Consider the following 21,383-nt stretch of genomic DNA (forward strand, 5'->3'; position numbering starts at 1 on the left):
CGCCTGCACCTGCACTGGTGCTTTTTACTCACGATACTGCCCACACTGGGGCTGGGGTTGATACACCCCCAAAACATGGCGCCCTCTCTGGCGCTGGGTCTCCACACTACCATGGAGCCCCTATGAGGCCTTCTCCACCCCTAATAGCCTCACCCGGTCCTCCGGTCTTACACAACAATAAAAACAGAAAACTCCCACTCCTGGGCTAGCAGCTACAACATAAATTCCAAGCCAACTGGCTAACTTTCATTCATATCCCTACTAGGGTTTCCTCCACCCGATGTCCTCATGCAGAAACCGCTCAGACCATCAGGCTTCTCTGTCCTGCCTACTCCCAGCAGAGCTCCCTCTTCCTCAACTGCCAGAGGGGAACTGAACTTCTGGCCTCAGCCTGGCTTGTTTACATAGGCCAGGCCCTGCCCCCTTCCGGTCAGCTGACCAAACGGGTTGTCTCAGCAACCCACACCTGTGCTGCCCTGGTGACTGGCAGCTGAGCCCATATTACTGTTTGTCAGTAGCAGGAACCTTAGTGCCCTGCTACAAGCAGTCATCATTAACTTGTTTCTTTTATAAGTTTTGTCCAATAAAGCAAACTGTTTCTAGAATTCATTTGAAGACTGTGACTCTTTACTATGTTAGTCAAAAGGCATTTCAGTGAAAAAGAATATTTTGTGTATTCCTTTTCCTTTTCAAGTGCTTTTGTTTCATTTGCTGAAGTGTATAACATAGTCATTAGTATTTCATCTAAACTATTTCTTGTGTTATTCTTCCAACCCTCAGTTGTTTTTGGTTTAGAGATGTGTTGCAATTCCAAAGGAGAACTAGAGAAATGGGTGGAATGAATAACAGGCAATTGCAATTTTCCTGCCCCAGAGTAATTGTTTTAATGAGAAAGGATTCATGAGATTCTAATCCTCGAGGCTAAGGACAGGCATTCAAAAAGCCTGAGCCTGAGCCTAAATTGATTCAATTTTTGCAGGTTAGTCCAACCTGGATAGGCTAAATCAGTTTGTAACCCAGACAGACATCCCAGAAATGCAGGGACATGCAGTGGCTCAGGCTACAAGCCAGGGAGCGCTAGAGCAGCCCTCCCTTTGTTTCCACATGTCAGAGCTGAGGGTGAAGGTGTGGCCAGACCCCATCAGGACACTCTGATTATTCCCCACCCACCACCCCACTGAGCTGCCCAGCAGGAAATACATATCACCCCTAACTTTGTGTTTATCAACTCATTAAGAAAACAAAGCCTCTCTCCTTTAAGTAATGAAGCTATTCTTAAACAGCTCTTCCAAGATTAGCTCCAAAAAGCCTGTCTGCCTCTGTCCTTTCCCACAGCATAGACCATAGCTGTGTGGTCTGCTAGTTAATGCTGAGGTGTCTGCATAAGACGGCGGGGTGGGGGGAGGAATAATCCCTGTTTAGCAGGGAGAAGCCAGGCAAACACTCTGTGCCTACAAGTCTGTGCCAAGCTCCAGCCAGGGAGCAGAGGGGGAGGGGCTAGCTCTGCAGTGGAGCAGAGAGCCCGACCCAGCCCAGAGTGCATGCCAGGAGTGTCTGGTTTATTTTAAACCAGCAAAGGGTCTGGGACAGACATCACATAAACCCGTTTGAGCCAGATCACTTAAGTCTAATACTACATTCAACCAGGTTTAGCTCAAACCAGTTTCAGCCATTTTGAAACTGGTTTATGTGCATTGAACATATGTTCTGTTACAGGTTTAAACCAGTTTCTGATCACTTAAAATGGTTTATATGTAATGTCTGTCCCTAGCCCCAGTGTTCACCCTATAGGAGACTTTACAGATAAAAATATATGTGTCTCTATAGAGCTCTGGTCCAGGGGAAAAACAACAAAATTGTTGGTTTCAAACAGCATAGCTGTTTCTAGTTAACTTTTTTTTTCAATGCTACCCTAATGCTCAGTTATTTTCTTAACATGCTTCTGCTTTACTACATCTAGTTAATTCATGCTTTCTTGTTAGAAATAAATCACCAAATGCTATATTCATGTGATGTTTCCCACAAGTATTATGAGGAAAGTTTAGAATAACTCGGTTAGTTAGTCTAGAGAAAAAAAGACCAGGGGAGTATTTTACTGATGAGGACTTACAGCACATGGAAGAAATTAAATAATTTACCCAAGATTATACACAACATATAGGAACACTGGGGCTTTCCTATATGTCCTTGGACCTTGACCCCTGGCTTTATGCTCCAAACTAGTCTCAATTTCTCCTTGCCATACTTTCAGATCTTTCATGTTATGCACTAAAATGTAGCTGGCCCTATTCCCTACTTACATGGTTATCTGTAATTATAAATGTTAGATCCTTTCCAAGGAAATATTCCTTGTAGATCTGGGAGAATAATTAATTTAGTTTGGTCAAACTGAAAAACTAGGTAAGAAAACTAGATTAAAACAAATGGTAGATGACTTTAAGATACAATACTAATAAAAAAAGAGATTATAAAGTAGCAAATTACATTTCCACTTGATTAAATAAACCACACAGGCAATTTATTTGTGCATTTTCACACTATGTACACATGCAAACAGAGAAGGGAGTGGGAAGAAAGAAAAATTGAATTGTTCCTCATTTTATCAGAAATTTCATTGTTGTACCATGTCAGAATTTAATAGTTGTTAGGAGGAATTGGTTGGCTTGTAAAGCATATCTGCTGGAAATCTGAGTGTCACTTTTGAAAATCCTATCGTTCTAACTCTATGGATTAAGTAGTGATAGAATCTAACTTGGATGTTGGAAACTGATGTTTCTTGGTTGGGAAAAGGACTAGCAAAGTAATATCTTGGAGGTCCTCATGTTTTCTATATTGTTAGAATCTTATCAATACAAGCTCTTGTGTTGAAATGCACATAGGACCTCAGAAATAAGATATATTTTGGTGAACATGCAGGGATGTAATTAGTTAGAGATAATGCTGTATACTGTAGAAAACTGGGCCTTTGTTTTTGTATGGACTTAGTACGGAGATTTGTATAGACCTTTACTTGGAAATTTAGGAGGCATATTATGTTTATATCTGTTTGTGCCACTCGTTGTTATGTTCATTCCGAAACAGATTTGCGTCCTGGTCTGTGCCAGAACTTTTGCCAGAATTTACATAATGTTTGTAAATGTACCTGCTAGTTCGTAAGCAGCTACCTGGAAAAAACATGGTTTTTTAATAGCTATCTAGAGAGGACCAAGCCACAGTTTAGAATCCAGATCCACTGTGTCCAATAGTTATGCTACTAAGATGTGGAAAGACCCATCTCCACTTCAAGTAATCTCACTTCAGCAATGTAGAAGCTCCCAGCTTATCACCTGAGTTACTTTTTAATTGTTAGTTCAGTGGAGAATTATATGGTATTTTTAAGAAGTGGGTTCTATTCCAGGTGCCATTGAAGCATTTAGTGATTTTCTTCAAGCCACGCAACTTCTCCGCTGTCTTTTCAAATCCCTGAAAACAGGTATTAGTAAATTATTAGCTTTTGCTACATGGTTTGAGAACTTTAGGTGTTCAAGTTGCTATTAGCTTATCACACATGAATTACTTCAGTCAGTGAATATACTTATTTTAAACTCCTAAAGTGAACGAAATGGTACCTTTAATGAAACCAGACATTTAGCTAACTTGAATACCTGCTTGTCACAAGATCAGGTCCCAGGGGTGGCCATGACATTTCCCTGGAGGGTCCCTGACCATATCATCCCTAGGGCACCTTTCCATCTCATCTGCCATACCTTGACAATAAATATGATAATAGGGAGGCTGCCCACAGGCCTTTGCATGGCCTGGTTGCACTGAACCCCTGAACCTCCACCGAGGTTCCTTGCTGAGCCTCATTCAATAAGTTTCCCCCAGATAGCACCACAAGCCTTAAGGGCTAATTGTGTGGCTCCAAATCCACCCCATACCTCGCAGATGGCATCCATAGAGGTGTACAACTCATTGCTGACACAGCCCCTCACTGGGTCTTCCAATTCCTCAGCCTCTTAGCCCTACTCCAGTTGCCAGACCCCCCTCAGTCTCTCCTCCATCCCCTCTTTGAGCCCTCAGACCCCTCTGTCTCACCCAACAACTCCAGTTGCCAGACCCCTAGGTCTTTCCTATGGCCCCTCTCTAGGCCCTCAGATCCCCTTGGTCTCCTTCAACCAGTCACCAAGCTACTAGGTCCCTTGATCTTTCTCTTGGCCCCTCTCCAGGCTGTCAGCCCCCTTCTTGGACCCTTGTTCTGGACCCTGTTATTGATTCATTTCCAAGCTGCTCTTCAGGCCCTCAGACCCATCTGGCCCTGCAACATTCTCCTCACTGGGCTGCTGGACCCCTATGGTCCCACCATACTCACTGGGCCTCACTGTAGGCCTCAGACCCCTTGCTGGGCCTCAGAACTCATAGACTTGGACCCCTCTGGTCCTACCCTCTATTTCCCAGCCCCTCACTGGTCCTCTAGACCCACATGGTCCTGGTCTTCCTTGGCCTCTCACTGCGCCTCTGGACCCACCTGGTCCTGGTCCTGGTTCTGGTTTCTCTGGCCCCTCACTGCGCTTCCAGATCCACATCAACTGCTCTTCTGTCAGGGTGTGCTTCCCAAGCCTTCCCCCTCCACAGGGTTATTTACAAAGCAGTGGGAGTTGAGGCTTTCCAGTGCCCCATCCTCCCATTTCCCTGGAATGGCTCATGCGTGGCATTTTATGGAGACTACCCTGCCACAGGCAACCCCACCACACCAACCACCTCCAGTAGGGTGCAATTTGAGATCTTACTCTTCTTCAAATCATCCTGGTCTTATCCATAACTCTTTGGGCTCTCTCCAAGGTGCCCTACACCCCTCCTGGGCTACTAACCACTGGTCCCCCCCTAGCCCTGGCTCCATCTCACATCCAAGTCCTTTGTCTCTGGCCCCCAGCTCACTCTTGGACTCCTACCAGCTATCATCATACTGGGCTGCATGCTCCCTGTCCCCTCCCTCTTGTCTGTGGCCCCACATGGACCTTTATACCTCTCCTAGGCCCTGGCCCCACCTCCAGGCCAGTGAAGACTCCAGACTCCCAGTTCCGTCAGTCTCTCACAGTGGTCTGTTTCACCCTTCAGCCCTTTCTGGGCCCTGAACCCAGTATAAGCCAGTCAAGGTTCCCAGGGTCTGTCCTCCAACTACCAGCCCTCTCCTCTCTGTGGGTCTGCCCACTTAAGCCCCTCCATAGATCACTCTCTCTCTCTTTCTCTCTCTTGCAGGTTCAGAGCCTCCATAGGTCTTCCTTATTGCAGCCCCTTCCTTCTCTGGGCTTTTCCTGAACCATCTTCTCAATAGGCCCCAGGCACTCAGCCCCCTTTTCAGGACTCTGGACCCCACACTGCACCCCTAAGAACCTCCTCCATCCCCTTAGTTCCTACCCAGACCTCCAGATATTATTTTCCTTGCTGGAATTCAGGAGTAGCAATCTTCCTGCTGGGTGATGTTCCTACACCAGCTCCCAAGATGGCCCTGATTTCAGGGTCTAGGCTTATACCCTGTCTAAGCCCAGCCTTCCTTCAATCAAGTGACTCCTTTGACCAGGCCTAGCCTCACCTGCCAGCCCCCTGAGTCAGCTGACTCTGCCATTAGCTCTGACACACACCTGCCAGTGGCTCAACAGGCTGCCTGACCTCTTAAAGTGGCAGGCACATCCAGTACCCTGCCACACTACTCCAAGTATCTTAGTTCCATCTGAATATGTCTTTTAATATATCCTTGTTCCTATGCTCTGGGGACATTTATAGATGTGCTCCAGGAGGCAGGGGAGGTGCTTTCATTAGCAAGCCACACTAATTAGAAGCACCCGAGTGTCACATCACAAGGTATTGCATCACGTCATAGTGTCCATACAATACTGCTTTTAACGAAAGCTCATTGAATGAGCTTTAGTTCAAAGCAACCTGCCACCATTTTTCAGTGTGGAGATGCTGATGTGCCGGAGGCTGCTGGAGCACATTAATTTCTACACCCCGCTAGACACTATTAATCAAGTCTGCTCTGATGCACTGGATTACAGCTCATTGAAACAGCCTTCCTGCATGTGTGTAAATACCCTGGGAGCCGAAAATTTAGCCCTGCTTGTTTTATCATGTCAGCATTAGTAAGAGCTTGAGGATCATCAGCTCTCTGAAAAATAGGAGCCATGTGGATCAGTGTTAGAAACCAGATCTATAAGAGGCTTAAAAATTATCAAATGCTTTTAATTCAAAATTATCAAACCTTAGATGCTTCCAGATATTCTGCCTATAATTGTGACTGCTGATCTATTCCACTTCAGACTTGTTTCACAGAACAATAGTACTGATGTAATAGGGGCCCCAATCCCTGTTACTGAGAGCAGGGCCAGGCAGTAGGGCTAAGGTTGCAGCAGGGTCCCAAGCTGTAAAAGCTGCAAGCAATTTGACTTGGAGTGAACTGCAAAGGGAAGAGGCTAAAGTGCATAAAGTTCAAGGGGAGGGTGGGGGCCACTAAGTGAGTGGAAGCCACAGTGGTTAGTGCTGTATTGACTGAGTGGAACAAAAAAAAGTAGTAATCCTCTGAGACCAGGATAGCCTTGTCTAGAATAGGCATGGCACTTAGGAAGGGCTCTGTCCAGAACAGGCATGGTACCTAGGGAGTTCTGTCAGGAACAGAGATGACAGTGGACCACTGAGTCCAAGGGGAGCTGGGATTTCTCCCAAGATACACTTCGGGGTCCCAGATAGCCTGTTGGGAACAGGCAGACCATAAACGAACCCAGTGTGCAGAGGGAGTGACAGCCAAGCAAGCCACAAGGGCTATAGTAAGGGGCAAGCAAGCCCCTCAGACTAAGGTAGGGCCAACAAGCCAAAGTCTAGGTAAGCCTAATTGGGTCTAATTAGATTAGATTGAATAGAATGAACCTGAGAGGCCCTAGTTGGTAGGGGTCACTTAAACCAAGTATTCAGCCAGATTGGCTGCCCAGTGTTGAATAGGGTACAGCAAGGCACCTAAGGCTAAACCCTGATTTTCTGAAGGCAGTTTCCCAAATTTATATTAATTTTACTTCCACGTATGGCAGGTGAGGGTGGGGCAGTGCCCTTATAATCAGGAGTACACAATGTACCTAATGTGGCTGTTTGGAGGTGCCACAGGTGCCTTTAAAGGCGGTCCTGTTACAACTCAAATACAAAGAACACAGTCAGAACACATTTTCTAAACCAGTGTCTCTCAACCAGGGTTTGAGTGGGACCAGGGTTTTTTGACAAAATGGCTGGTAGAATGTAAGATGCCAAAGGTTGAGAACTGCTGTTTTAAACTTTATTCCTGTAGACATTGAGGCACTAGAATGTTGTGTTTTGGGTTAACAGCACCGTTTTATTAGTGCTAATTGGAGTTTTGTAGCCAATATCCTGAAACACTTGATTAACATTACATCAGGCTTTTTATGGTTTGACAGAAGGATGAAACTGAAAGCTGACTGACTTTAGCTATAGCCTTTCTAGTGAAAAGCTGCAATTATTCTTTCATTCTCTTTCTCTGGTTTTAACTGTTTCACAAATGAGCTAGGAAAACAGGTCTTCATCTCAAATAGTTTAGGAAGAATATCTGTGCAGCCTGCATGCTGTCATAGTTTCTCTACTATACTCCAAAATACCTTTCACTTAAGGCTTCTGAAATACACTGTATGAAAGTAATTTAATGACTTGCCCACATTTTACCACTGCCTTTTTTCCAGCTTATAGCATGTTCCCTTTGCTTTCCCCATTTGTACTGGTTTTGCTACCAATCCTATTTCATACAAAAGTGTCTGCACAAGGAAACAATTGGGCCAACATTGAAATGAATTCCACCCAGTGGAAACATTCCATTCATAGAGCTTTGAGGATGGCCAATATAGCAGTCTAGGCAGGCAGAAGACATCACTGAAAGACAGCAGGTTTGAATAACATCTGAAGGAAACAGTAAATCACTAGTGGTGGTGTATAATGGGTAAATAAATAAAAGGGGCATACTTCAATTGAATTACAATATTGATTTAAACATCATGTTGGTTTTAGTTGGAGAGAGTCCTAGAGAATGCCCAGCAATCACTGATTTTGTGTGTTGGAACAAGAATTGCATTGAGTCTCACCTTGTTTGTGACTACAAACCAGACTGTGAGGACCAATCTGATGAAGCTGACTGCAGTAAGTACCTCTCTATATATTAATATAAGCTCCAATTAAAATGTTAACCTTAAATACTGTAATGTAGCTTAGATGGATTCACGCAGCTGCTCAGAAGATAATTGCAAGCAGATCTCCTTCTCCCCTGCTCCTCCAACGCACAAGGTTTGACATTTTCAGATCCTCAGAGACATTTGCTGAATGAAAATATTTAAATGTGATTTAGTCACAAATGTGTAACATCCAAAACAAAGATGGAATAGGAAACCATGTTCACTTTTCTTTAAGGAACAAAATCCATGGATTACTCTACGAATTGCTTATAAGAAGAAATGTAAACTCATTTATTAATTTGAAAATATTTTGAGCTGTCACCATTAAAGGGAAAAGCCAAATAAGCAAATTGATATGAGTATAGATTTGTTTAGCGTACAGTTGTACTCCAGCAAGTGACTATGTAGAAATGACATAATCTTACCCTTCAGATCAACTCTGTGTATGTGCTTGGAATACTATCTGACTTGCATTTTCATTGTACTGACAAAATAGGATAGAATTGCTCTTCCCTCCTACTATAGCAGCAGAAGCAACAAAACAGAAAGTGTCAACTGGGTTATCTTCTGTCTTCATTATCAACAGAACTATTTGATAAATACGCCTGTGTGACCCCACTGAAGACTCAGGCCTAATTTGACCTGCACAACATCTGTACTGATGATGTCTGTAGAAGGACCAAACTTAACTTCTAAAACCTAGATAAGTGAAAAGAGCTTATAGTTAAACAAGCCATCCCTTCAAACTGGACACATCTACATAAGACACTGTGTGGTAGCTGAAAAATCCTGCACAGTAACTCATCACAGCATGGACAGTGCTAATATGCTGCTGCATAGTATTATTAGGCTCCTGCACAGTAGGATCACCTAAAATATGTTCACCAGTGCTACTGGGCAGTAACTCCAGTTACTGCACATTTATTTAATACTTGTTAATGCAAGTACTATATAAATGCTCAGTAATGACTGCACAGTAGCATCTCGTGTAGATGTGCCCACTGAGAACATTTGTTTCTAAATGGCAACAAGCAGAAACAATGTTCTCTGCCTCAAGTCATTTTTTTTAATATACTAGAAATACACTTTCAGAGGAAGAAGGCCAAAGAATCTATTTTTTTGTTTTTGTTTTAGTAAATCTTGAGCTTATAGCTCAAGATTCTGCTATATTGTCCATATGAATCTCATCAAAATTAGTCTTGATATGCAGGAGAGAAACAATTCATCACATTCATAAAGCAATTACAATAGATTTTCATACTAATCATTCTTTTTTAAGATTCTACCCCCCACACACCTCCACCCCGACCCCCCATATCTGTGGCTGTCAGCCTTGTCAAATTAGGGAAGGAAGAATAAATCTTTTTTACTTAGGTCATACAAAATGTACAACATTAACAATAAAATATTTTCACAATCTGTATTGTACTGCAAGCATACTTACCTTCACTTCAGCACATATATTAAGGAAAAAAGAGCCATAGTAAAAGTTTCTCAGAAGAACTACTCCATCTCTATTTTTTCGTTTTATAATGGAAAAGATTTACCAAAGGAATCTCTACCAATTGACTACTGCATTTCCTGTAGTGCAGTGATTTCTGTAATTTTTTTTCAAGCAGATTTCAAAATTAAATTAATCTAAGGGCATGAGTGTTAGACCCCGACTCAATGCGGTGCCCAACAACTAGGGAGACAACGATACAATCGCTCATCAATCCTGTTACTCATTAGCCAGAGCAGGCAGGGAGCAAACACCAGCACACATTGCTCGCAACAACTTTATTCAGAATGGAGACAGCTTCAGACTAGCTCCCAAAAAAACAACAAACCGGGGAGCTGCACTGAACAATATTTTTTTTCACATTTATACACTTTGGTTTATGCTCATTAACATTTATTCTACCCTGTCCCTCCTTCTGTTCCACCTATTTCTTCTATCTTAAGCTCCATCTCTGTTTACTGTTTGCTTCATTCACATGGAATTGCCTATACATTTTACTCATTTACATGTCTTTTTGCTATGAGCACATGTCTAAGACCCTGACCTTACTTCTTCTGTCAATGGGCAGACATTGACTAAAACCTGGAAGCTTCTTCACCAATCACCATTCACCTTTTTGCATATGTTCATCTAGGATTCTGTTACCAATTACGTGTTGTTTTTTCACATTCCAGTCTGTTTTTCTTTCTCAGGTTGTACCATCTTCCACATTCCTAAAGTTTCACCTCATTGACAGCACACAGACTCACACAGACTTACTTGCTGCTTTTTCAGAAAAATGGTTAACACAATTAAGATGGCTACTTAGCATAAGCAAATTGCTGGCTTAGCTATCATTCTGCCTTGTGGTCAGCAGCTTCCCTAGGCCACAGGTCAAGCCTTTTATCCAGCTGCAAATCCAGTGCTCCCCAAGATCCAAATATTGTCACCCTAACAATAAGCATATGTTAATTTCTAGCAGTGTAACTTTTCCACTGCTAGAAATATTTCCAGGAGAGGAAGCAATGCAGGCATTGAGGCTGCAACTTCACTCCATCCCTTACTTTTCATGCCTGCCTCAGACCAGGCTGACAGCATGGGGAGCAACATGGGAAAGCCCCCACCTGCTCCTCACACTAGAGTCCCTAATGTGAGGGGCAGATGGGCAGCAAACAGCAGGTGAACCTCCCTTTCCCTCCTGGTCATACAAAGGGCAAGAGTAGCTGAGCTCTGTGCCTTCAGGAGGGGGCACATAGCATCTGCACCTGCTTCCTCCCCTGGTCTGGGATGACTCCAGTCTCAGAAGATGTGGGGGATCAATCCCTGGTATTCAATTCTTCCTGGTCCTCAGGAGGAGCCAAGTGATGGAGAAGTGTACAGTTCTTTATTTTCCTGGAAGAGACATTCCTACAGTTACTTCTACCAGGTTAGAGATGGGTTATTTTTCTCCCAAAACCACCATTTTTGTTCTGGGAGAAACTGTGAACACTAGGGCTGCACGAAGCTTTAGTAGCCAATTTGATACGGAGGAGATTCGGCCAGATTTGGGGGCCAAACCTCTGAATCCAAATCTAATTGGGAGACCCATTAAAAGGTCTGAATCAAATTGGAAGCCTCTGAATTGATTCAGAAGCCTCCGAATTAATTCAGAGATTCAGGCAATCCCTGCTTGCTGCCACAGGGAGCTGGATCCAGGCTGTGTGCCAGTAAGTAGGGGGCAGAGGGGCTGGAGGAGGTAGGAGGGGACCAGGGGGGATCCCTGCCTATCCCCGTCTCCTGCTGGCTCCCCCAGGTCCCCAAGTGCCACCCTACCCCCTGCTTCCCCAGGCCCCTTCCCATGACTGCCCTGCCTGGCCCCAGTATCCTGGCACTTAAAAAAAACAAAACAAAAAAGCCTCACAGTTGCTGGCTGCAGAAGCAGCCATCAGGGCCTCTGGAAGTTCATGACAGAGCCCTCCCTCTACTTGGCACCTGCGTGGCAGCTGTCGCATCAGGCGGGTGTGGCAGGGCTCAGCAGGGCACCATGGGGCTCCATGTACGTTCCAGGAGCTGGGGCCACTCAGGCTGAGCACTGCCAGGCTCTGGGTGACTGCTGGAGATGCCCCAGCTCTGGGACAGCATGCAGTGCCCTGCTGAGCCATGCTGCAGCTGCATGATGTGACAGGTGCCAGGTGGCGGGGGGCAATCCATGCTGCACCATGCTGTTCAGGGGGGCTCTGCCACGAGCCCCCAGAGGCTGTTCAGGGGGGCTCTGCCACTGCTGCAGCTGGTGAGTGCAGGGCTTTCTTCTTTTTTTTTTTTCTTAAGTGCTGGGACGCTGGGGCTGAGCGAGGCAGCCATGCGAGGGAGATGGGGGAGGAGGCAGGGGGTGGGGCCCCACTCACTGCTGCCATGCCCGATTTAGCAGTTCAATTTCTGAATCCAAATCAAATTGGGACAGTGATCTGAATCACCAAATCAAATCACTGTCCCTCAAATCAGCCAAATCTGAAATCAAATTGAATCCTTGCTGCTCCGCACTGGCCTAATAAACATGTGCCTCCTAGGCAAACCTAATACAAATTCTCATTTGGTAATAGAAATTTTATCTGCAATTTCTCTTATTTTTCCCCTCAATTAAATGGTTAAGGTTTAGCTCCTTTTCCATTGTATTATACTAGCTTTATCAAAGTAACTCAGTGGGCTAAATTCTGCTTTTGTGCACTCTAGAGTAGTTCCACTGAGATACTTCTCTGGTTTTACATCAGATTTGGCAGGCAACGTGATGTCCATGTAAAACCCAGAAAAGCCTGATTATTTTTTAAAGTAAATTTCCAGCTATTGTATTGCTCCTTCTATCCAATCAGGCAATCTTGCACAGTTGTCATTCCCTTTCAAGACCCATTTGAAGTACTGACGTGAAAAAAAACACATGAAAGCAGTTTCAATTTTTGTGAACCATATTCAATTATACACACTGATCTGATTAATAGTAGGCCTCAGTGTTGATGAACCATGCAGTGGAATGCTTGAATTATTTAAATAAAAGCAAATTTTCAGACAAATGAAATAGCCCTCTTCTTATAACCTCTAAATAGACTCTGTTTATATCAAAAAGAAAAAATATCCAGCAGGTGCAGACATGTAGGTGAATTCATCAAGTCTACAAATGCTGTTCATAAATATTTATTATTAACTGAATTCTGAATGCATTGGTAAGATATTAGAGTTGAATACCAGAAGTTAGGCAATGTATTATGAATAGCATTATAACATCTAAATTCATTTGGTTTTTGATCTCTTTAGAATTGTGCAAGACAATTGTTCTTTCTCTTGAGATCAGACAGTCTCATTCTTTTCCCTGACTGCTTGGCTTCCTTGTTTAAAGCTGGTCCTTGTAGCTCCACTTGTCCTAGTTGCACCATGTAGTATGTGGTAGAACACTGGGTGTTCCTGTTTAACATATCCCTTTCCAGAGGCCATTATATAAACAACACAAACAATATGGTCCTCTTTTCAGAGTTTAAAACTTATGTGTCCTCTTTTTAAATCTATATGGTCCTCTTTTCAGAGTTTAAAAGTGTATGTTATTCACTTTATAGTGAAAGGACTGATCTTTAAAGAAAAAGCCTACAAACAACAAAGATAGCAGCTGATGGTTTTTGCGTATCTACATCATACTAAAGAAACCACCATCAGTATCTTATTTGATAAGATGCAATTGCAGTAGCGATGAGGCTTTTTGAAAACAAACTTTTTTGGACCATCAGATTAAATCATTGACTGAGAAGCATATCAAAATGAAGCCATCTTTTTAAATTGTTTTTTCTCAAGTAGGTTAGTTCATAGGTTAGTTCATATAGATTAGTTCCTAGTCCTAAAATGGAAAGGTAAGATCAGCATGTTAAATGAATTTATTGAATATACTTCTGAAGTTGCTTGTACTTTTTCAAGGTATCCTTTAAAACAAATATCCAGTAAGTAACTGTTTTAACACTGCTGCCAACAACTAGACATGGAGCTGGGCCCAAACCAAATCCCCACATTCAAACAGTCTTAAATTTTGCATACAGATAGGTAGTTCAAGACTTATTGTGATCTTTAACAGATTTGATCAACTCTCTGGATCCTGACTTCAGAGAAGTCTAGTGCCTGTCTGAACTGCCTTATCTGGGCCTATATTGTTTTTATTGAGTTGGTCCAAATTCTCCAAAATTCAAACTGGGGCATTGGAGTTGAAGATCAGGCAGTCATTTGCAACTTAGGATAACATCCAAAAGGAGCACAAGTACAGCAAAACAAAAGTTTTAGTTTTACATCCATGCCAGTCTAATCATGATAACGTTAAAGAAGCATACAATTAATTATTTTGGTCCAGAAGTGCACAGTGAACCAGTGATAAATCTAGAAACTGAGCCCAGACCACCTGGGTTTTAGTTTAGTGGCTTCATCACTATATTTTTTGGAAGGTGTGAGGACAGTTGTGTGCTTTAGAAACAATACTGAGTTGAAGGTAATTTGTGTTCAAAATCATTTCATCTCATAGTACTTCAAATCTAGATTACTTTCCCACTAAAGAAAAAATCTGCAATGCTGGGTAAGGTTATTATTTTGGTTCAACTTTATTTTTTTTCATATTGTACACAAATGGTTCAGGTTTTACCTTCCTGTTCACTTAGGGACCTGTGTGTTCCTTTCTTCTAACACATTTATTAAATGCTTTTTTCCACCTTTTTGCCACTGGTTTAGCTGTATCTTGGTTTATGCCTTGGTATTTCCAATTTTTTCCTACATGTTCTTGATATAACCTAACACTCATCTTTAATAACATGGCCAGGTTTCTACCTTTTCCAAGGTGCCTTTGATTTCAGTTGGTTAAACCATGGGATTTTAATTTGGGTCTCTCTATGCTTCCCCTTCTTCCTTTGAATTGATCACTAGTGTGCTAGTGCTTGAATTGGTCGATAGTATGCTAGTGTTACAGTTTTCTAATAAAGACAATTTTGTTCCATGTAGAAACATTTTATCAATACTTGTAAAGTTATACTGATATAATAAAAGCTGCTATATGTATACCAACATGTAGAAAACCTCTTTGCAGCTTAACATACATAAATGTAGTATCAGTTAAACAAAATCCTTGCTATTGCAATGTGTGGCATAATACTTAGTGTCTTTTAAATGTGTGAATTAATGTGATCTGTACAGAAACCTAAGACAGTCAGTTTACTTTTTATCACATTTTCAGGTCATTATACAAGTATTCCTGGAAGCTGTAACTTTGAAACACAAGGCCAAGAATGGACTGTTATGTGTGGTTTCACACAAGATGCTGGAGATGCTTTTGATTGGAGTATTGGCAATAGCAGTGTCACCAAGCAAAATGGCCCTGGGGCTGACCATACACCAGGTGATATATTGTTCCTCATATAAGCTTTGGAAAGTAATAGAACATTCTCACTGTTGGTTTAAAAAATTATCAAAAAATCTAGTGAAGAAACAAAGTATCCTGCAGAAGTAGTCTAAAAGTTAACACCAGCTCCAGATTGCAAACATAAGATCAAGAATTTAGTGACCAAATGTGAAAGTTTCTTTTTCAAGGTAATTGGAAAATGTCCCTTTCAAATGTTTAAGGTACAGCATGGAATAGACACCTGAAAAAGTTGGTGCAAAAATGAACCAGAAGAATAAATTGAATCTTGTCAGGTATACCACCCATGCTATCTGAATACAAATAAAAATAAACAGCTTAAGAGGCTAGTCTCTTACCAGCCTTTATAAGCATTGGTTGAGTCATCAACAGGGTAATTTTATAGATTGCTCTTTTCAAAGTAGCTCTGATTATATCATTCTTGATACTCTGTCACAGATTGATGAATCTGTTTAGTCCTTTCTTAGACAATGAGCTGCAAAATAAAATGTAAGTATACTAATTAATCATGTTCTTTTGGGAGAAACAAACCTCTTTATAAGTAAGTCCAACTTATTAAATAAACTTACCATACATGTGTAAGCCTCTGAAAAATAAGTAATTAATTACACCTGCATTTGTCAAGCTAGACACTTAAAACTCCAAGCTTCACTTAAAAATGAAGAATTTGATGCAGAAGGAGAGACTAGCAATCAGTGACAATCTCAACTCCTTAACTGTTAGATTATTCTATTGATAGCCTTGATACATTTTCTGATTGAGTGCAGCAGTTCTGTTGTTTCCACTGCACTTGCTGCATTAAACCAGCTTCTGCTCTCAGTTACAGTGGCCTGCATTAGAAGCAGTCACTGAACTCAACAGTATTTTGTATATCCTGGATGCATCTACACATGAAATTAATGCGGCAGAATAAACTACAGCACAGTAGTTGACTGGAGTTGACTGTTCCTGAGCACAGTGTCTACACATGTACCTGGGACAGCAGCACTTTGAGCCAGGGTAGCAGGCTCAGAGGGTCAACCTCAGGGTCCAGGTGGCAGCATTGGACAGCAGAGGGGCTGGCTGAGCATGAGAGTGCCCAAAGTGCAGAGCAGTGTGGCTAGGTAATAGGAAGGGCTCTGGCCCCTGGCTGCCTGGGCTGACAGGGCGTAATTTTTGCCTGGGTCAGCATTTACATATACGTTTCACCACAGTTAATAACTCCACTGTAATATAATACCATTCCTGACAGTACTATTTTATGATGGAGTTAGTTAATTTACTGCACTCTAATGCCAGTGCTCATGTGGATAATGACACTTTACTGCAGAGCTAATTAGTCAACTCCACAGTAAAGTGCATGTGTAGATGCACCCACTTAGTATACATAATTCTTTAATTTTTTTTTTTGGTAAATATTGATATTTCACAGCATGCAATTCACATAGTCATGCATATGTGATAGGGAACTGGTGAACTAAGAATGCTGCTTGTTGCACTTGCCTATTTCACTATTATCTTGTCCTTTCCCCTAAGTGGTCTTTTCATCTATCTGTTTTAACATCTCAGAATCTCACCTGGGTTCTTCAGTCTTTTCACTATGCACGACACATAATGTGAAGAGGTCCTGCATCAAAAACTTTAGTTGAAAACCAAAGCAAAATTATTATTATTTAGACCTAGTTCTGAGAAGCCAAACTGGTTAGATCAGCATTTTTCTGGGCACTATCTAAATATATAGTAACAGTCCTTTTTTATTTAGAATTTACAGTATCTATATCAATACAATACCTTCAAAATAAATGGGGGAGGTTGTTGCTTGAAAATGTTTACCTCTTGTATTTATTAAAAGTAATGAGGACTAAGAAATGTACTGTGCTAATCTGACCCACATACGCCATCTGGAAAAATGTAACTGCAGAGAGCGTTAGAGAGAATGAGAGCATTTCCCTGACAGCCATTACAATTTGCAAACCATCCTGATTCAATATGAGTGACAGATAGAAACTACGTGGGATTGAGGGCCAAACTGTGAATAAGTCTCACTCCACCTAGGTGATCATTTGTAGGTCTATCAGAGTGGCGTTGTGTATAACAGTTTTGAAAACCATTAGATCACTTCACTTGATGAGTGAAAGAACTAAAATTGCCTACAATTTTAGGTAAAAATAAATGCAACTAACTTCAACAGGGAAATCACTTTTGATGTTATGACCCCAGTCCAAGTGAGCCTTACTCTAGAAGTAATGAAGCCATGAGCAAGCAGCTTTGGTTCATTCTGTCCTTAAAAGTTTTTTGTTCACCACACTGCTGACAGAATTGCCCTATTAGTTTTTTCCATTCCCCAAAAACATGCCAAAATAAATCATTAATTGGACAATCTGTCTGCCAAAGTCCTCAGAGCAAATGAGTTGCTTCACTGAATGCCTGAACAATGAACTCACATAAAGTGTATTCAAATGATCTATTAGAGCTCTAGTACAGTCCCACCCCTTTTATCCTATGATGGAAAAAGAGCAGAATTTTAAATCTTTTCAAATATATTGCCCAAGCCACAATTTTTGTTCCTGAACACATTCATTGTGAGCATGAGAGACTCGGGTTCCAGTCCTTAGCCTAAAAGAGCCAGAACAGTGACTTGAACGTTGGTCTTCCGTACCTAGGTGATTATTATAACCACAATGTATTATAATCACAACGCTATTGGCTATTCTGCAGGTATTTCTCTTTCTAGTTTTTTAATTGAAAAAGCTTTGAAAGATATTCTGGTAGTGATGTGGAATTTTTATAAAGCTGATTTTTTTTTGTGAGAAGAAAGTTTTTACCCATGTGGCTCTAGCCATGAAGCTGCAGGATGGCCTTTTTATATCTAAAAAACAAAAGACTAAGAGGGGACTTGGTAGCAGCTTACCACTAAATCAGGGGAATGCATCAAGGTCTTGGCAAACAGCTGTCCACCAGAGCACCCTTGGGGAAAATCAGGAGTAATGGCCACAAAGTCTTGGAAGACCATTTCAGGCTTAACACTAGGAAAAATTTCTTCACAGAGTGTCCAGACTATGGATAAGCTCTCTCCAGAGGTGGTGCAATCACCTACCCTGGAAATCGTCAAGGGGAGACTGGACAGTCACCTCACTGGGGTCACCTGGCCCCAGTTGTCTTTCCTGCCTAGTGCATGGGTGCTGGACCTGATGATTTTGCAAGGTCCGTTCCAGCCCCTTACAATCTATGAATCTATGACTATATCTGGACAGGGGATTTGGCTGGAAGTTTATGTCAACAGACTATCTTGGATGGTTTAGCACGGGTGTGAGTGAAAGAGAAATGGGCAGGAGCAGGATATAATAGGCATGTGGCACTAAAGGGGTAAGAGAAGTTTCAGAAATTAGGAAATTCTTTTGGAAGATTATGCTCTGGCCTTCTTGAGGGAATTTTCCCTCCTGATCCTCTGATTCTTCTTCTATGCCTCTCCTTCCTATGCTACAAGATAACATGATCACTTCTTCTTTTCTGGGCCTGGGAGCTGAAGCAGGAGCAGGAGGAGGGGAAAGAGGGAGAGAAGAACCTGAGCTCCAAGTACCTCCTTGGCCAGCTGTCTCAGATGTATGCTTATCTTGATACTTCACACTTGAATATTTTACACTGATGGACTGTGGTGTTTGGGACAGTCCAAATCCTGGAACACATGACACTGGAGTTTGGACATGCGTATCTTCTAATCCACTCAAATTAGAAACCCCCTGCAAGAGCCATAAAATGTTCTTCAGACAACAAGGAACCTGTCAATTTAGATTTACTAATCAAATACCTCCAGACAGGTTTAGATGAGCCCAATTGATGTTTCAGCACCATGCTCTTGTGAGTCTGAATTGTCTTGTAAGTATTTGTGGTTTTAAAAAAGTAGTTCAGATGTATTTCATGGTTTGAAGAACTCTGAAAATTATTCTCTTTGTATTTGAAGATATTAAAACAAATTTTTGTATGGATCTAATTTACCAAGTGATCCAGAACCCCCTCTTGTTCATTATTTACCAATTCACCAGCCCCAATATTATTCTCAAATCTTACCAGCAGCAATTTTATATTTAATTCCAAATGATTGATGAAAATGTTGAACAGTATTGGCCCCACTCCTGTTTCCTGGAACTCCACTACAAACACCTCACTTAGCTAATAACTTCCTATGGACGTTTACCTTTTCTGAACTGTTTGTTGGTCAATTCCTAACACAGTCAAAATGGGTGCTATTATAGTCCAATTTTTTTTTAATTAGAGTGTTTTTCAGTACAAAATTCAAATACTTGATATCGTTCTAAACATAATGTATCAATGAAGTGACCGTTATCCATTAACCTTGTAATCTCAGAAAAATATTGCAAATAGTTTGGAAAGTAATATGTTTAAACTTTGAACAAAGTGTTTACTGAGCACTTCTGCCTTTTCTTTATTAAAAGTTTTAGCATAGGAAATTTTCTTGTGTTCTTTGTCACGTTCCCACTACCTACAACACACATTCTATGATTCCCTAAGTCTTTTGCTTCCACATCCTAACCGATACTGTAAAGTAATAAATGCCCTGACTACATCTAACTGGTATTCTAACACGTAACTTAATTTGTGAACTCATAACATTAAGGTAGAATCACCCAAACAAGTGGATCCTGTTACAGTCGGATGGGTTGAGTGGAAAGTTTCATTTGGGAATCCTTGGAAAATAAAGAACAGAGAACTGTGGAAAGGGGAGGAATATATGAGAAGTAGGTATGATTCTTCTGCAGTAGGAAAAATGAATTAGAAGAGGCTAAGGAAACCCCTGGGCAGTTGTGAAGATATTTAGTTAAAAGATCAGAAACATTGATTCCCAAGATAAAAGAGGATTCTTAATAAACCTCACCACATTTTGCAGTAATATAAAAAATAACTAAGGAGTTTATCATTTAGTCAGGGGCACAGCTTAACTTTATTCTGTTTATGAATGTCATAAAAATAACTACACATGACAAAATAATGATTTTAGGAAATATTTTTTGAATCTTTATTGATTCATTTTTTGAACAACTTCAAAGCAAGAAAAGCTACTGCTTTAGCAAAACCAAAGCTCATCTCTAAATATTGATTATTGTAATTACTGAGAATTTTTCGTATACTGGGGTTTTTTTTTTTACAAACTATAGCATAGTAAAAAAAAAATCTCTGATCATTACAGTACCAAGAGAGACTACTTGGAAAGATGAAATATAAGGAGTGACAGAGAAAAACCTGCATAAAAAGTTGAAAGTACAAGCATGTAAAGTGTAATGATCAGCATTATGGAGAGGCTTCCATCTAATGTGAAACTAAATAGGCTAGGACTTTTCAGATTAGAAAAGAGATGTTTGTGTTGTTGGGTCGTGATATGATGAAGATTTATTAGAATAGTAAATGGTGCAGAGAAAGTATATTGGAATTTTGTTTTTAACATCTCAAAATACTAGAAGTAGGGGACATCAAATGAAACTATTTGGTAGTAGGTTTAAAACTAACAAAAGAAAGTTCTTTTTTCACACAGCATGTAACTAACTTCTAGAACTTATTGCCACCACAGGCTGATAGTCGGACCCAGTTCAAAAGGGATTGAGCAAATTCATGGAGCAAATGTACATTGGTAGATATTTAACATTGGCCTTTGAGTCAGAACTTCATAAATCTCTGAATGCTGGAAGCTACAAAGGGTAAAGGAGCAGAGGTGGAAAATGCTGTACACCCTTCCTATCCACATCCACTGTTTGTCACTGTGTGAAACAAAATACACTGTGAGCTAGCAATAAATGGCAGTTTTTATGTTGTTATATTATCAGATCTGTGGGTTATATTTAGGTATGTGTGTGTATGCACTAAAATGTCAAACAATAATGAAAAAATGTTTTCATTATTTCCAAGGTAATGGACAACATTTTTTGTATGTCAACTCATCTTTTCAGAAGACAGGGGACACAACAAGAATAGTTACTACTAGATTCTTCCCAGCCAGCCTTGGAGTGTGTAGAGTTCGGTTCTGGTTCTGGTTGTGTGATTCTAGGCGAACAGGATCCTTAAAGGTAAGGTAGAAGTATATTTATGTAAGCCTCCAATCACAACATTTGTGCTTTTTATGTTTTGAATAGTTTAAGCTTTATGTAGTCTCAGCTAGGTTGCCAGTTCTGTGCACAATAACCAAAGCTGTTACTTAGACAACTCTCTTCTACTCTTTATTTCAGTAAATATTTGTAAATCAGTGTTGTAGAGAGAGAATAAACAAAAAGACATATGTTTTGGAAGGGGAGTCCTGGTTTGGTCC

At 41.1% G+C, this 21,383-nt stretch overlaps 1 protein-coding gene across 1 annotated transcript in view; it reads left to right on the forward strand.

The window, feature by feature from the left end:
• MALRD1 (MAM and LDL receptor class A domain containing 1) overlaps nucleotides 1-21,383 on the forward strand; it is a 500,931-nt gene that overhangs the window by 347,544 nt on the left and 132,004 nt on the right. The window contains exons 28-30 of the mRNA XM_090049813.1: nucleotides 8,038-8,166; nucleotides 14,906-15,067; nucleotides 20,987-21,144. Of these exons, the coding sequence (XP_089905939.1) occupies nucleotides 8,038-8,166; nucleotides 14,906-15,067; nucleotides 20,987-21,144 (449 nt within the window). The remainder of the gene's footprint in view (nucleotides 1-8,037; nucleotides 8,167-14,905; nucleotides 15,068-20,986; nucleotides 21,145-21,383) is intronic.

Source organism: Crocodylus siamensis, chromosome 5 (assembly GCF_052110815.1).
Source record: "Crocodylus siamensis isolate JL-2025a chromosome 5, ASM5211081v1, whole genome shotgun sequence".
Classification (NCBI taxonomy): Eukaryota; Metazoa; Chordata; order Crocodylia; family Crocodylidae; genus Crocodylus; species Crocodylus siamensis.